Raw genomic sequence first — 18,428 nt, forward strand, 5'->3', positions numbered from 1 at the left:
ATTATAGATTGAGACAATACACTTAGATCTACCTGTAAAGTGTGGAGACAACAAATGACAGCCAATTCTTGCAGCACCACACTTTAAAGTATTCCAAGTACAAAAAGAAAGACATGTTTTAGAAGAATATGATACATTGTATAAATGCTGCCTCGCAGAAATCAAAATGAGCCGTAGTGAATGCACACACTATGTATGCCACAGTGAACACAGAAAGCATTACAGGATAAATTGATTAGAGCAGAATGTATTTGTCAACATGAGAGGCAATAGGTTTAGCGCCTCAGTAGTATGCCATAAAATGTCCTAACTGCTATTTAAGTTTGGTGAATAAAGGAAACTGACTTCTTTAGCTCAGGCAGCCTTGTGTGGCCCCCCTACAAGGTGGGGGCCCGGGGCAAGTGCCCCTTTTGCCCTCCCATAAAGACGTCTCTGGGCATGATCGCCTCTGTCGTAGGACTCGGCACCTCTGCTCCACACCGAACACATTGCTGTGAAATCCACTTTTGGCGATTCCAACCTCCTGCCCTTGAAGAATAGCTCTCAATTCAAAGGCTAGGATTACAAAATCTTTAAAAAACAAATACGTTTTCTATTTATATATTTTTTCAATTTGTCTGTGTGGCCTGCGTGGGAGCTCCGATCAGAGAATAAGTCATGCACGGTCCAAATGTAAAATGTACCTTTTCCAGCTGTCAATAAAATAATGGAAAGACTGGGGTGATTCTTTGCGTTAGTTGTGTCTCTATTTCCTATCCTTTACATATTATGCCATTCTTCCTTCAGGCTTCCGCTGGGAGGAAAAGACCTGTCTGAGGACATCTACATGTGTACATTATTTCATTTATTTATTTATTTTGTATTTGTAGAGCGCATTTCAGCCCTCCAGGCATCGAGGCGCTATAAGGATACTTAAGGAGGCTTGCTTGTGGGTTACAAAAGCGGCCCAAGTGTGATGCTTACAGAGAGTTACTTACAGGGTTAAGTTACAAAGTGCGATATTCTACATTGCAAAGTGTGTCAAGTTCAGTGAGGTAACATAAGTAGAAATATTGCACATGGGGGATAAGCCCTTAGATAAAGGGCCTTGTTCTTAGGGCCTTGCGGAAGGCAGCATGGGACTCGATAGATCTAATCTGGTCTGGGAGTTTGTTCCACAGAGTAGCAGCCATAGTTGGGAAACTTGATCCTCTAGCACACACTCTACGCGTGTGAGGAACCATGATGCGGTTGACATATGCAGATCTGGCTGGTCTAGAGGCTGTTTGTCTGGAGATCCTTTGCACAAGGTCCCTAGGGGCGAGGCCGTGAATACATTTGTGGGTTAGGGCTAGCGTTTTGAAAACAACCCTTTCCTTGATAGGTAGCCAGTGTGCCGCAATATTCGCTGTTATTAACAGCAAATATATCCACTTATATCCAGTTTAGCTCAGACATGATGGTCTCTGTTTTGAATGAGTTGCGAGAATACCCAGTTGTTATATTTTTTTTTTAAAACAATCTCTTTGGTTCTGAGAACCATTTTAATCAACATAAGCAAAACACATCTTAGGTTGATTCACCTTGTTTCAAAATTCTATACAATGTATCATATTCTTCTAAAACATGTCTTTCTTTTTGTACTTGGAATACTTTAAAGTGTGGTGCTGCAAAAATTGGCTGTCATTTGTTGTCTCCACACTTTAAAGGTAGATCTAAGTGTATTGTCTCAATCTATAATGAAAAGTTGGCCTCTTTCGGTGTGCCTATAATGTAAGTCTTGGGTTACCAACATCCCTGGTATTTCTCAAAACTCTCAAAATGCTAACAATGCTCCCAAGTGTTTCTCGCTAGGAACTCTTAAACATGCGTATAATGCTGCTTTGTGTTTCACACTAGGACCCTTAAAAATGCTTGCCATTTAATGCCTTTCCTGGCACCTCTTTGAACAATGTTAATTATTAATTTAACTTAAATAGCACACGTGTGCTTCAAAAAAGATACGTGTGCTTTAAAAAAGATAATTAAAAAAGAAGTAGATTCTTATTGTTGACTTCTCTGGCTCCCTCATGCCGATTTCTTCAGGTGCTGTTAAGGTTCTTCAGGTGAAATTTCAAGGAAATTGTGAAGGTGATGGGGGGCATGATCAGATATTCTGGATCCCTTCATTCATTCATTCATTTCGTACGGTGGAGGAAGGCCCCAAAGAGGTCTGTGCCCCGGGCCCCAAAAGTGCTTAAAATGTCCCTGATCAGGCCCGCAGGAGAATGTTGCAGACCTTTAAAGACACCTGCACTGCCATATTCCAGCTGCATTGTATTGTTATATCACAACTTTTGCCCAAATAGCCAGCGTTTGCAAAGGATCTTTGCTCCCTTCTGTGCATGCGTCTATGTATGGATCATCCTGCTACTCTGCACTGCCCGGCGACTGAAGGGCTTTCCTTTGAGCCGGGTGCTGCTACCAGGGGAGTCTCTAATTAGCCTGCCCTGTGCAGGAGATGATTTCTGTGTCAATCAACCCACCCAATTGAGCTGCTTGGAATTTCCTGGAGGCAGTCATAGAGGAGGTGTAACGCTCTGATGAGGGCTGACGGCTGTTTCCGTGCTTCAAACTACAATAATGGGATCTTATGCACTGCCTTAACCTTTGCTCTTTTCATTGGCGGATAAATAGTGTGCAGAGAATGCTGACAGCTTTGACAGCTTTGACGCTGCTTCAGTTATGTCAATTCTGGAAGGTTCTGTTTTGGCAAGCACAAACCTTGTCACCGTTAATGAGGAAGGAGCGCATATAGAAAAGTCTAACCCTGTTGTCCCGGAGTATAAAAGTGGGTATAGCCAGTATAAAAAGAAACACCTTAAAACTAACCCTGGACTTTTAGTTTGGACATTGGCCATAGCTGTTTAATCTATATCTTTGCATTCTAGCAACTCAGCTTTTGGTGGTTCCATTTTTAATACCACATATAACATATCTTCAAAAGGTAAAATTACTCCATTTGAAAGGCAGCATATCATCACATTGAAGGAGGGGGCAACAATGAATATGTTCAAGAGGTCATGAGACTGCCCTTACCTGCACTGTCCATCTCTCCTTCTGGTGTATCTGACATTCTGAAGGAGGACACAGATGTTGTCACAGATACATTCTGTACCACCCTTGATGATGTAGATAACCTTATGGAACAGGCTTATAAAAAGTATAAATACTCCTACGATTGATGCCTTAATTCTCCTTCTTGTGTACGCTTATTAAACGCACCTGCTACTTCTACGTTAAGAGCTCTGTATGTGGTTTTCAAGCCTTTTTGTAAAACAATCTGAACACGTATCAGCTGAGTTCTCTCAATATTCTCTCAATATTAAACACTGCATGTCGCTATGTCCTGACTGCACAGCGTAAAACCAATGTCACTAGTGAAAAAGAGGATAATGAGCCTGGCAGGCATGTTAGTCAAGCACCCACGTGGGTAAAGTAGTCGAAAAAGAGAATTGAAATTGTGGGTTTTGGTAATTTGATATAACTATATATGCAGAGTTTCTGAAGGAAGCCTCTATTGAAGAAGAGTCTGGGCATTTTTTTTACAACAACCTTAGGTGAGGCGGATAGGATTTGTATGTGGAAAACTCAGTAGGTCTGGCGGAACCCTTGAAGTATTTGATAAAATCACGGTCAATGAAATTTAGAATGTTTTTCTTGAGGTTCAGGCTAAATTGCCACCTGATACTAGAAGTGGAAGGCCTGAGGATTGGACTCCCTTATGAGCTGAAGACTTGTAGATTTTGTCGGCTAAAACAGATAGAAACTCTAAAGCAATGGATTTTAAACCTTGAAGTACTCAATGACCTACGCCTTAACCACTATGAGAGATTTGTATTAACTCTCAGTACTGTACGTATTGACAACCTGTGGGCAAGGGTAATGAGGGGAGATTCTTAGGCACTTTCGATTGCTCTTATCAATTTTATAGATGTTGTTTTTAACTTGATGAGATATATATTTGCAAACTAAGGAGCCTTTAAGTTTAGCTGAATACATTTCTTATCAATGTTATAGGTTTAATATAGAATTTTAGATTTAATTAAAATAAGGCCCACTGCCAGCTGCACGTCCTCAGAGGTCTTCACTTTACCCCAGAAGATCACCTTCTCCATAGCCCTGGTTCTTTCTAGACTGGATTACTACAACAGCCTCTTTCTCAATCTGCCTACCTCTACTCTCCCCCTCTGCAACTAATCCAGAATAGGGTTGCAAGACTTATCCTTGGCCTAAAGCCCAGGGACCATATCTCTCCAGCTGCAAAATCTCTCCACTGGTTCACGGTGGCTGCAAGGATCAAGTTCAAGACCTTCTGCATCATCCACAAGACTTTCTGGGGCAAGAGCGCACGGTACATCAAACTCTCTCTTCCAAAATACCTTCCTTCTCAAGCCCTTCGCCCAGCTACCTCCAACTCTCTGAGGGTCAGATGCTTCTCCTGGCAGAGAGTGGGGGGTAGATCTCTCTCTGCTGCTTGTGCCTCCCTCTGGAATAACCTCCCTGCCCCTCTCAAACTTGAGCTGGACCACCGGAAGTTCTGGAAGCTGCTCAAGCCCTTCCTTTTCTCCTCTGCTTTCTCTCTCCCTCTTCCCTGCTGACCTACCTGTCTGCTGTGCTGATTGGTTGCTTGGCTACCCCCAGAGTCTCACTGGGTACCAGACTCCTCCTTGATCAGTCTCCCTTGCACTGCCTCGGGCCTACCATGCACTTAGGGGCTTTCACTGTAACCTCTACAGCCCCCTGCCTCCTTGCACTTACTCAGCGCTGCGTTGCCCTGGCTGCACTCTCTCTGAACAATGCTGTCCTTAAACTTCCACTTCCTGCTCCATGACACTTCCCCCTCTCCCTTCCCCCTGCACTTTTACACTGTAGCACCTGTGCGATCTGAATGACACAAAGCCTAGTAAGGTCGTTTATTTTGTCCTCCCTCTGTCTCGCCCACCTGTCTTGTTCCGCCTAGAAACACCTGTATATAGGCGCGTTATAAATGACTATCATATCATTATCATATCATTATCATTTGGTGATGGCTGAGTACACAATGAATATGAAATTGACTTGATTATAATGATGTAATCCAATTGGCTGCTATTGTTTTCATCTTTTGTAATTAGTAATGTAATGAATTAGGAATTGTATTTTAAGATTTCTTTTAAATTGTGATAAGTGCTTTGTGAAAGGTTTGAAAATATGTAACCAAATCACACTCAAAATATTTTTATTTATTTTATTTATTTAATGAAAATGACAAGGAAAACAATTTATTTTTGGCACAAAAATGTTTTAAAAACTTGTTAACATTGGTTTACCAGTGTCCTTAGCAATGGTTGAGAGAGTGTGGATTAAGACCAGATAATTCAGGAGACATAGAAACATGAACCAGGGACAAGGACAGTAGAGCATGATATAGTACGGGATAGTGGAGGAAGTGCTATGCTTTAGGATGAAGGGGTGAGGGATAAGTGCTGTGAGGCTGCCGTAGAGAGGTATGGAGAGAGACGAACAGGTAGATGGGGTGGCGTAGAATGCTGTGCAAGATGTTCTTCAGAAAAGAGGAGAGCTACGAGGACAGATTTAAATAGAGATAGAGTGGGAGTGGGAGTAGGGTGGAGAGGGAGTGGAAGAGCATTCCAGAGTAAGGGAGCAAGGAAAGCAAGAGAGAGCGATAATGTATGAGATCCCAAATCTCTAGAACCCTCTTCATGGGTTTTAGAAAACAAAACATACTGTTTCTTGTTGTAAGGTTCAGATAGGTTCGGTAGCGGTGGAATCAAAGAGAAATCAAATATAAAAGTCCCAAAAATGCAATGACGTTGCATAAGCAGAAGTGCATAAAGAAAGTTCTGCATGTCCCTAAAACAGACTACCTAGCACAGGAAAGGTAGCCCTGAAGACACTGAGGAGGGAAATGCATACCAATAGAGGGGGACTCTGGGGTAGTTCTTCTCTGTAAATAATGTGGATTAAAATGAACGTCTGGTATTAAAAATATACCACAGTCCAAAAATCTTAGGATAATGTGGCAGGCAAGGCTAGGAAAAAAAATGAAAAACCTATTTTCTTCGATGCTGAGCAAAATATAATTTGGAAGGCAAATCAGGTCTTACAACTTAACAATTCTGGTTTGGACAGAGGGCAAGAGCTTGCTTGAGCATGATCAGAAAACGCCACACGTGTTCCAATCTGGATGATTATTTTTAAAATGTTTACAGAGGCTTTCATTTGGTCTCAGTGGCTTATCAGCCATTATTTCCCTACATTTTACTAATTGTTCTGCAGTGGAAAACAATATCACTGTTGACCTGGTTAAGACTATTCCCCTATTCTCGGGAGGATAGCTCAGGGGCAACGTGCTTGCCTTAGAAGCAAGGCGACACGGAGCAACACAGGTTCGATCCCTGGGTCCGCGATTAGAAACCTCTGGGTATTCAGCACGTTATAAATAACCAATCATATTCACTAGCCATTCACAGTGAATGCCTATTTTTACCTTAGCTACGGCCGTGGGCGACTCATAGCTCATGGTTTATTGCTTATTAACGTCCTGAAATTAGATGGCTTTGGGAATGAAATCTCTTGCCTATGCATTTTACCGGCCTCTGTGCAGAATTCTAATACAGATACCACCTTCAAGTTACTAATTCTTAATATGTATGTCCCCTTATCCATTCACACACTATAAAGATATGGATCTGTGTCAAAATGATCTTGGAATATTGGACAACAAATCTCCCGTCTAATCCTATAATTGTAGTTGGTGACATGAACATCAGATGTTCTAATGATTCTAAGAAATTAAGTGCCGGAGACTTAGAAACCATTTTTGAAATTCCTGATGCCCAACTTCTCGAGAAGTATTGTAATCCTCAGGGACTCTTCTGCTCTGAGAATCATCTAGGTGGTGACTTATGTATGCTGAATGGGCAGACACAAGGATATTTTTCTGGCCAATACACTAGAGTGACTGTTCAAACTGTGCAAACTGCCTCTACTGTTTTTTTTTCTGTTTGCCCAAGTTGGATCAAAAATGTAAGTAGTCACATCTTTTCTTTTCATACTGCGAGACTGAGAGCGATCACTTTCCTATCATTTTGAACCAGAATTTGTGTTCCAACAGAACAAATACAAACATATTGACAGGGTTCACATAGGAACCCAGCTAAAATCACATAACCAGGGTTGATCATAGCAGCATTATTTAATTGAAAAGTTAATACTAATTGGTTTCTTAAGCCGACAATGGTTTTCCCAATGGTGGTCTGGATTTAGAAGCATTCTCTAAACTTGTGACAGACGTAAGGGTGGTTAACAGTGATCTAGTTCTAGTTTTGTCTCTTAGTAGAAAACTTGGCAACTAATATGGCCACTTGGCAGCACAGACAAACAGTGAGCTAAATGTGGAATTAAAACTTATCACAAAAATCCTGATCTGGAAAATGAATTGCTGTATGAATGTGAGCATAAATCAAGCAGCAGTTTAGGAATGGGTTAAAACGCTAATAAAAGTGCAGTATGACTGTCCATTAGCCGGAGATGGTAAACATCTTATAGACTAGGAAGGTCTGAACCTTGGTTAATAATTGATAGCAGGAGTAATTCATTGAGAAGTTTAACCGTTTCATGTCTCATGACCGGGAGTCTTTCACTGAGTATATTTATGAAGCCCAGAAGAGGGACATTGAGAAGAAGGGCACAGACGACTTTGCGACAATACATCGATAATTGCGAAAATTACAAAACATGTTAGCTCACTGAAACCACCCCCCCCCCTGCACTTGGCCCTCATAGTTGTTGTGACCTCTTATTGAAAAAACTGCCTTTTAGAGGATTATAGGAACACTAGCTTTATTGCACTTCTCGATACCACCAGTAAGATCTTTGTTAAGTGTTACTTTCAGAGCTTATAGTTAGGACTAACGATAATAGCATTCTTTCTAGCTACCAACAAGGGTTTTGGGTGGCTAGGTCTAGGACAGATAACTGATTTTAAGGGTTTTGTGTCAGCAGGCCTTGAAAAAAGGCAGCCCCACCCCCTGTTAAGGCAGCATTCTTGAATTACTTTGCTGCTTCAAACAGGTTGGATTGGCTGTGAATGAAGCTCGGAAAGTGGGGCATCAATCCTGGTCTCCTGAAAATGATTATGCTCCTTCACGAAAAAAATGAGTGATGGTCCAACTAGATCTGAGAGGCGCCATGACCAGGCCACTAAACACTAGGTGAGGGCTAAAAAAAGGGTGCATTCCTGCCCCATTTTCATTCAAACGACATATGCAAGAACGTGATCAATCTTTAGGCGTCTCTTATAGTCTTTCCTCCAAAGATAGACTCATTAAGTAGTGTACGGATGGATTCATACTTCTGGGCATCACCAAGACAAGTCTCCAATAACCAATAAATGCTGCAACTGCCTATTCCTGATTTGATTTGATTTTGGAATTTGTAATGCACATATCCATAAGGAACCGGGCAGAAGCTGCGTCTGGGCGCAGACGGAGGTAAAGGAATGAAGACGTGCAGAAAGAAGAAATCATTAAAACAAACAAATAAGATTTCAACTTCTTCCGGAATAGGGGCAAGGAATCAATCTTCCGGAGATCGGTGGGCAGAGAATTCCACATACGAAGATCTCCACGATAGACAAACCGGGAAAGGGGAATGTGAAGAACGTTTTGACCAGTGGATCGAAGCTGACGCTGTGGGCAATGAAGAGAGGTTTTGGGAACAGGATAGCTGGGGGCAGTGCCATGAATACATTTAAAAATCAGTCACAGGGTCTTGAAGAGAATCCTCTGTTGAACAGGCAACCCAAAATGCCCTAGATATAAACATCTCGAAAACAAAACCAATGTGTTTCAGTGCCAAATAAAGGAGGAATAACAATTTCCAGAAGTTGAGACATCCGAAAATTGAGGATATTAGGGAGATCCATTATTTAGGCTTCCTGTCTGACCATAAATTAAACTGGAAGGAACAAAAAAACGTCATAAGTAATTGAACATCCAGTTTCTAGCAGAATTATGAGACGTTTATGATCAGTTTGACGGATACTGCCCGTTACCCTTGATAAGGGATTTTAAGCAAAACACCTGCCCTGTTCTACTATTTGGAAAAGAAGATTGTTGACGTACAGACAGAGTTGGCTGGACGAACTGTAGGGCCATTCATGGTGTTCTGCTCAGGGGATGTCAAAGGAAACCCCAATTCATTAGCATAAAGCAGAATCAGTCATTTCCTCTTTATTGCAGTGTGTGAAATTAGAGTGGTGGCTCAGTTACTCAAAATCACGAATGTTACAGATTCTTCTTGGTTGGGGAAGCTTTGATATGTCTTGGAGGGAGGCAATAATACTGACGTGGTGGTCTACGCCAAAGGTTCTGAAGAGGTTTTGATCCCAACACCTTATCAACCTAATTCTGAAAATACTGTTAAATGGGAAATTAAGATCTGGGGCTGGGATATAAATTACAATTATGTGCATTTGCAGTCTAAAAGCCTTGCCATGCAATAGTTGATGGCTGTCCTCAAGTAAACAGAAGCCCAACCATATATTGTGCTTTTTCCTAATCCTACAAAGTACAGGAAATGTGTGTTATTTTGCCTGTATTCATGGGAGGTTCCAGGGGCCAGAGGTGTGATCTCTCATACAGCGAGAACTCTGAGTCTGGATAAGGAAAGCCTTGAAAGGGCTAAACACTTGCTGATTGGATGTGGTGCTCTAACTACAGATTGGAAAGTAGTTATTCAAGGATTTAGGGGGTCGAGGACACTAGATGATCCTCAAGTGCTTTGCCTTCAATGTCTTGAAGTTTCACAGTATTTCCAAGCCTCTGTCTGTACTTGAGGTGTGGGCTCATTTCCGAGACAGGATGATTATTAATAATGTATAATCATTTGGAATTGGAATGGAAATGGTGAAATGTGTTTAAATTTATATTATATATTTCAGTGTGCAATTGTCCATGCTAGGCAACATAGTAGGTTGTATTACTGAACTCATGCCATAATTAAAAAATACATTAAAATAGTTTAAAAAAAGAGCACAACATTTTTGTGTCAGACTGTTCCCTGGGAATAATAAGTTACTCGAAAATAATGTATATAGGTATTCTCGGTTTTGGTCCTATGTTTTGCTCAGTAAGGTAATGTAACATTCTTATTACAACTATATCACATACCGGAAGTGATAATTATAATGAACATTGGAACATTTTAAAAAGAACCAGTTTACAATTAAATAATTTCCTGTTTAATAGATCATTTTGTGACAAATACACACAACATTGTCTCTCAAAATGTCCTTCCTTGTTGGAAATTGTGTTGCTCAAACCAATTAACTGTATCCTCTATGAGCACCAAGCAATGGTGATGTTTGTGTGATAGCCATTTATTGCACAAACAATAAATATTTCAAAGTGTTCTCGTGGCTCTTTACAAGGTCTTTCAGCACCCCTTTCCCCTGCAGAGCCTATCCATGTCCCCTATTAACTTCCTTCATATGAAATATGCACCCTCAGCATGAGGGCAATATCCCTGAACACGCGTGATGACAATGTAGTACTCCAAATACCAGACTGGTCTCTGCCTTGGGATGCCTCTGTTACTGCTACTCTCATTCTACTTTGAACCCTAAAAGCACAGCAATCCCTCATCGGCCCTTCAAGATATCTGAGTTGATCCTCTGGTTGCGCTGCTGTCAGCAATAGCACACCTGGCAACATGACTCTCGCCGAGAGAGAGGAGAGTTGTGGGAGAGGAGAGAGAAGGAGAGAAGCAAAGCATTAGGAATGCATTTGATACGCCAGGCAGACCTAGTGTTGTTTAAAAATGTAAGTAGGGTTTTGAGGTGTAAAACAAGTATTGAAAAGAAGGAAACTTACAAGGGGGGAACATCGAAGGACTGAGGGTATGACTATCAATTTTCGGTATGAGAATATGGAGATACTTTCTTAATATGCTCTGGTACAACTCAAATGATGCCTTGTTTATATTTATGTCTTCCATATCCTTTCACAGAACTAGATCAGTGCCTGGGCCGAGCTGGACAGTCCTGCACCAACAGGGCCGACAGTCTAGTGGTTTTACTCTGCCAGTCCTGCTGAATGAATTCTGTTGTGAACACGGGAACACGCATTTTAATTTGGCCAGACACCACGTGCCAGGGGAATGATTATTAGGGGGAAATACGTGATTTACTAAATTAGATCTTTTTCCACTTTTAATTGAAGAATAATTGAGCTATTTGGTTCTGGAACTTGTAATATTTTGTAAAGTAGGTTTGACATTTGAACAATACATTTTGCATTATGTAAGGGTATGAAAGGTCAGCAATCATTTTTGCATTCCAAAAATTGTTGCCTGATACTTGAGAACAAATGATATATCTGACTTTTAATGGTGAACGCTGGAATCGACTGTTTAATTATGATAACAGGTAAGTTACAATATAACTTTAAGACAACTTAAGTTTCGTATGAGGCAATGCTTAAGCCTAACATGTACGCTCGTCTAACTGCAGCAAACGTGCTGCCACCCAACCCACACACAGATTTCAGATGCCCTGAAAATCACTGAGGGCAATATTTGCTCTTGAGTCTCAAATTCTATGTAACAGCACAAAATAACACCCATACTTGGCAATAAAACACCCCACCAACATATCTCAAGCAACAGCACATTACAGCTGTATTCCCACCTATGTACCACAGCTCCGGCCAGTGCATCATACCCCAAGAGGCACACAGGTTTTGCCGCCAGAGACAAATGCCTCTATACTCCTGACACAAAAAAATAGAAACAGACTGTCACACAGAGCTAAATTCCAGTCTACATGCATCGACACAACAGCAAAGTTACATTGCATTTTCTGTTTCTCCTTATTGACCTCACCCACCGACCCCTCTCTTTCGGATCAGACAGAGCGCCTGGAGACCATGCAAATGGCAGCAGAGCAGAGTGTAAATCAGATTAGCACCCTTGTGGGGGGAGCCAGCCAATCAGGGGTTAGGAACGTGGGCTGAAACCGGCATTCTCAGCCCATGTTCCATGCCACCTGATGGCTGGTTCCCCCAGGTGCCATCTTCCCCCATCCTCTGTTCCCTTTTTTTTCTTTCTTCATTTCCCACCCACCTACTTATTTTGGCGGCGACAAGTACCGCCACCGCAGCCACTCCTTCCCCTCGGCTCTCACAGGCTGCCATGGAAAGGGAAGAGGGGCTCCATACTGAGCCCCTCTTCCCTTTCAATGGCGGCCATCTTAAGACAGTTTTTTCAGTCTTCGAACTGGACGTGCAAGGTTACCGATTTGATAACCCGGGATGCTAGTGGCCTCAAACTCCCGTTCCAAGTGCTGGAATGGGGGTGGTGGCCCGGAGTCCTCGTTGATGGCCCTCGCGTCGCTCGGGTCATTAACTTGGGCTGCTGGGCCGTTAACACCAGTTCCACCGTAACGGGGACTTAACGCCACATTAACATAACACAAAATCACTACGATGAAAGACCTGTGGGCATTCCATAATTGACAAGGAGATCCCTCTTCAAGACTGCATACTATTAAGAACGGCAAGGCAGAACGTGTGTGTGTTTCTAAAGAAAGACCACAATAGCACATTAGCTTGTGAGTCCTATACGGAGGCATCAACTCATTTAAGTTGCAGATCAAATATTGAGAGCAGAGCTGAAATCAATTTTACCATATCACCGTGCTCCCCTCCAAGCGCTGCCATTCTGATCCAGGCATCACTTACATTTCATTCAAAGCTTTAAGGATGCAATGCCAGAGTTCATGAGAGGACAGATGCAATCAAAAACGCATTCACTACCCAAGGAATCCGGGATGGGACTATTTTCGTATAGTCTCAGATACGAATATGTCTAATAAAAGGAGCAGCCATTCTTCACAAGATATGACCTCATGGGAGCCAGGCCTTTAGGGGGTGCTGCCCCGATACAAGCGTGTAATAACATTTCTGCTCTTTGTGTTCTGCGTGCAACGCGCCCACTGAAGTTTTGCCACAAGGCTCCCCAATTTTGCATAGGAAACAAACACGATCCTGAGATTTGCACCACAGGGTTGGATCATTTTATCAGCAGAAGTCTTACCTCTCCCACTATTTTCACATCATCCCGGCCGTACCATTCCGGTTCGTACACTTCGTGCAGCGATTCTGTAAGCTTCATGGAGGCCTCCTGCATGCCTACAGCAGTGTAAAGAGAGAATAATACATTATGAGAAAACGTAGGAAAAAGTGCTGTTGGATGTTCATATGAATGTTTAGATCGAACCTGAACCAAGACTTCTGACAAGTATGCATCAAACTCTGTTTTCCGGTACAAGAATGCCCCCAAATCATTTTTGTGAGGTGATTTAGTAAGGGTGCTGGCGTAAACACGTCAGGTTATGCAGCTTCCCAATTTTTCATGTTTCTGTGGAATGTTTAATACAAAAGAAGGCTTATACCTCTTTTTACAAGGGTGCAGCAATTTCTCAGGGGACTTGGCACCCAACCTCATTTTGAGTACAGAATGTTTAACAATTTCTTCGACAACCTGGTGTCTACATATCCAACCAAGATGGATTCTGAAGGCGCTTGTGGTAAGTTCTCTTCCTTGTTTAGCGCTCTGTGTGAATACTGTGTGGGTGGGGAGAAGAGTGCCAGGGTATATGGGTTCATGGGACTAGATCCACACCAAATAAAAATTGCTCTGGGACTCGACGGGCTGGGGCAGCCGGTTTCAAAGCCCCTGTGTTGGCAAATACAATTCTGTATAATATTGAATAACGAACCTCACACATAGAGCTCTGAAATTCGTAGTTGCATTGAGCCCCACTCTTGAGGAAAGTGCAGCCCCTCCACCCCACAACTCATCCTGTTAAAAAAGATTGCAGAAGAGTCATGTATCAAAGCCTAGAACATTAAGGTGTTATGTTCGGTTCTGGGTTGTGGGGGACAACATGTGGTTGCTTGTCAAATAACTTGAAGATAAATGCATCCGGAGACAGATGGCCTCAGCTTACAACCACACAATAGGTTTCTTCTATCGGAGTGGTAGCTGACTCATAGCCACTATTCTCAGAACGGCTTGATCCACAGTGGGGGGTTCACAACTTCTTACTCCATGGAGAAGTACTTATATTATACAAAAAGATGTTTAACAATTCAAAAGTGCCTATCTGAAAAGATATCCTAACTAGCAAACAATAACATACCATATTATTTCATTAACATATACTTACATTTTATTACTCAAATGTAGTGAAAATTCTCAATAAAAAACAATCATAAAAAATGATCATATCACATAAAACAATTACAAAAGTAAAAAAGCAACACAAGTATATCTGTATACGCTGGTCCTAATGGTACGATTTTTTCTAAGGTCAATCACAGTGTCAACAATTCACACTCAGATCCTTAAACCACAGAAGAATCTGGCTGTTTCATATTCTTTGATGTATTCAATAGGATCCCAACTTGCACAAGTTTCTGTCCCTTAGACACACAGAATGTAGGACATTCTTCAGGGGTATAAAATGTCTTGTGTCGATTGTATTAAAAAAAGCTTCTAACATTGAGGGGATACCCTGCAGGTCAAAAAAGAAGGCACACATTAGTACCACATCTCTCTATATAGGTCATTTTAATTTAACCATTTAATAACCCTAACCCCCAAGGGTGTAAGGTATACTATTAATCACATACCTCTCTGTCTCATGGGATAATTGTCCCGGAGTCTCTTAAACCTTTAACTTGATTTATAAATGGCAGGTTCCAATTGATTGCGGAAATATTGCCTTTGTTTTCCTCTAGCTCCCAACCTAGTGCATAAAAGATAATCAGACTTAGAAGTGTTTAATGTAAAAAATGTCACCCTAACTCACTTAATAGAAAACATGAGAAAGGGAGAAGTCTTACCCAATATTGGCTGGGTCTTCAATTGTCCGCTTATTGTAAAACACCTACTGGGTGTTGCTGGTCTAAAGACACCCAAAATAGTTCAGGAATAATGCTTGTTGTTGTCTGCAAATAAAACAAACAAGCCACAACATTTGTCAGCTATGGAGGTGTATAGAGGTACCCCATTCCTAACGTAGATGTCCAGAATCCCACTTACTTGCATATGAAAATGGTTTTCTCCACTCTATTCTTCTAATCCTCCCAGTGGAGTAGTATGCAGTACAGGCAAAACCACTCTTCTTAAGGTCTATCCAGCCTGATACAAAACCCAAAAAGACAAAAAGACAAAGCTCCCCCACCTGTAGGTTAAATAATTGAATAAGTATTCACTCTGTCTTATGACCCTATTTAAAAAAAAAAGGCCTCTGAATACTCACATGGTCTTTCCTTTAGTTGTGAGCCACACTTTCTTTAAATGGAACTCCTGTTTACCAGCACAAAAATGCCGCAAATGTAAATTCGGCACTTTGTATGACGTCATTGCGTCATCGCGTAATGACGTCATCGCATATGCATTTTTGTACCCTGGGAATTGAAGTCCCAAGTGTATAATAACCCTGAGGGACATCGGAAAATGGCAAATATCCTCCCAAGTGTCTATATGCTTTTTTGAAATAAACCTGCTTCATTTTATTTAGTTACATATAATGTTAGATGCCGGAGAATCCTAGTCTACTATTCACATGCAATATTCATAATGGCCTCAATTCCATATCGATCTACCCAGGATGCCAAAAGGAAAAGGACTCCTTAGTATGGGTAGCAGCCTATATTATATGAAGTATACACCTCACTGGCAGTACTCTATGTTATCAATAATTGTATTTTGAACGTTCCAGGAGACTCAAAGAGGTTGGTTAAACAGGTATTCAGTCTTAGGGGATAGTCGAAGTTTCATTACATAGTGCAGGTGTTATCTCATGCAGCATCTACATATAGAACAAATATAGCATCTCTAGTGTGGAAACCATTGGTCTCTACTAATGTATACATACACACATATCACTACCACCACGTGATCAAATGTATCCCTTATGATGTGATCCCAGGGTATGTGGAGTCATCAAAACCTTGTAACGCTTTATCCAACAATTATGCGTGGACTCAAAACAGATGGGAACCGTCCACTATTCCAACATACACTTCATAATAATTGCAGTTCAGTTTGTATTGCCCAAGGATGATCCAGCACCTCAAAGTTGTTTTATGCGTTGTGCCATTCCACATTTTCGTTAAGGCCTTGGATATGGTTTTTTGTCAAAAAAATCCATTTTTGTTCCAAATGTAGCAATTTTTTATTGATCTCAATTTGTGTATGACCTTTAATATGTTTAAGTATCACCCATTCGAAATCATTACAACCATGGTTTTTTTTCCCAAAAATGTTTTACAAGGGGAGCCTGTTCTACTTTGTTTTTTATGCAACTTTTGTGCTCAATCATCTTTGTCTTACATTTTCTGTTAGTCTTGCCTATACAGATCTTCCTGCAAGGGCATTTGATTAGGTAAATTACGTTACTGGTATTACAGTTTTCTGTTCACCGAGTTTCCACATTTTATCTGAACCAAAATCTGCATTCTGAGTTTTAGTCGTTTCGGTGCACATTACACAATTGCCACACGGATAGTGACCTAAAACCGGAGGAAGACCCCATTGGTTAGTCTGTTGTTGTTTGCTCTTTTTGTTGACTATATCATTTCTCATGACTAGATTTCGTACAGTGGTACTCTTCTTGAATGCTACAAGTTGTCTACCTGCTTCTTTTGTCATGATTTTTTTCCAATTTCTATTGAGGATGCTTTTGATTTTGTATGAAAGATTACTAAATGTGTTCACAAACACAAGAGGTGTCTCTTTTGTCTTATCGTCTCTTTGTATTTGTTTGTCTAGTAAAGCTTCGCGATTATTATTAAACGCTCTTTTAGCTGCTCGCTTGACCATGGGTACAGGGTACCCTCAATGTACCAATTTATCAATAAGATTATTTACTCCTCTTTCATAGGATCTGTTGGTACTGCCGTTCTTTTTCAAGCGCAAAAATTGCCCAAATGGCAAGTTATTTTGCACATGCTGGGCATGATGGCTGCTAAAGTGCAGTAATGTATTCTTGTCTGTATCTTTAGTATATGGCCTTACCAACAAACTTCCTTGGTCATGATATATACAAATATCTAAATAGTGTACTTGTTCATTACTGGTGTCGCTACTAAATTTCAAATACCTATTTTGTTGGTTCAACCACTTGACAAAATCTTGTGCTTCTTCCTCATTCCCTTTCCAGATGACTAAAGCGTCATCTATATAGCATAGCCAACAGACTATATTGTCTTGAAATGGGTTCAAATTGGTGTACACTGCTGTTTCCTCAAACATATTGACATATAGATTGGCCACATTGGGAGCCATGCCTGCCCCCATTGCTGTACCTTCAATCTGTTTATAGAATTGACCCATGAACTGAAAAAAGTTATTGGTAAGTGCCATTTCAGTGCACCATTTTATGAAGGAATTAGATACAGGATGCTGATCTTCTCTCATAAGTAGAGTCTCCTCCACAACCTCTAACATTGCTAGTTGGGGTATATTGGTATAGAGGGCTTGGATATCTAAGCACATCAAGAGATCTTCATTTGGGTTGAATGCATTGCCTTCAATTCTATTGATGGTATCTTTTATGTAACTTTTCATATTGGGAATAATGGGTCTCAAGTAATAGTCCACAAATTTGAAAAGTGGCTCCAACATAGAGTTAACACCAGAGACAATGGGCCTCCCAGGGGGTTTTGTCAGGTTCTTGTGTATCTTAGGGAGAATGTAGAATATAGGTGTTCTACCATTCTCTCTTATCAAGTACTCTCCTTCTTGTTTACTAATCATATGGAGGTCAACTGCTCTAGTCACTTTCTCCTTGATTATGAGGATTAAGTCGTTACTGGGGTCTTTGTCTATTTTCTGATAGTGGGATCCATCAGATAGGAGGTTCACACATTCCTCAATATAATCAGTTCTGTTTAATATTACTATGGCACTGCCTTTATTATCTTGGCGAATAATTATCTTTTCATTGGTGCCTAGATTTTTCAAAATAATGTGTTCTGATTTACTGAGGTTTGAGTGATGTGGAATCCCTTTGGATGCTAAAATGTTTACCTCCTCCATTACTTTTCTCTCAAAGACCAAAGATTCTGGGGAATAAGTACTACAGGGAGCACCAAACGTGGAAGGATTTCTGAGACCACTACAATTTTCCACTTTGTTAAAAGGGCTGTTGTCAAAAAAATCCCTTAGGTGTACTTTACGCATAAATTGATTGAATTCCACCCTAAATTCAAAGGGGTTGTGGTACTTGTATATCACAGAATTGAGTCCCTTGTTGAGCACATCGTCTTCTTCCTTGGATAAGTGGACAGCAGAGAGATTTACTACCAGCCCCTGTGGCTGCGTGTCTGCAT

The 18,428-nt window shown here is 41.0% G+C and overlaps 1 protein-coding gene across 3 annotated transcripts in view; it reads right to left on the bottom strand.

Annotated features, from left to right (window-relative positions):
• The window catches only part of AMPH (amphiphysin), a 1,422,934-nt gene that overhangs the window by 784,518 nt on the left and 619,988 nt on the right, over positions 1–18,428 (bottom strand). For all 3 annotated transcript variants that reach the window (XM_069613278.1, XM_069613276.1, XM_069613275.1), the window contains exon 4: positions 13,120–13,214. In XM_069613278.1, the coding sequence (XP_069469379.1) occupies positions 13,120–13,214 (95 nt within the window). The remainder of the gene's footprint in view (positions 1–13,119; positions 13,215–18,428) is intronic.

Source organism: Ambystoma mexicanum, chromosome 5p (assembly GCF_040938575.1).
Source record: "Ambystoma mexicanum isolate Mex_15411 chromosome 5p, UKY_AmexF1_1, whole genome shotgun sequence".
Classification (NCBI taxonomy): domain Eukaryota; kingdom Metazoa; phylum Chordata; class Amphibia; order Caudata; family Ambystomatidae; genus Ambystoma; species Ambystoma mexicanum.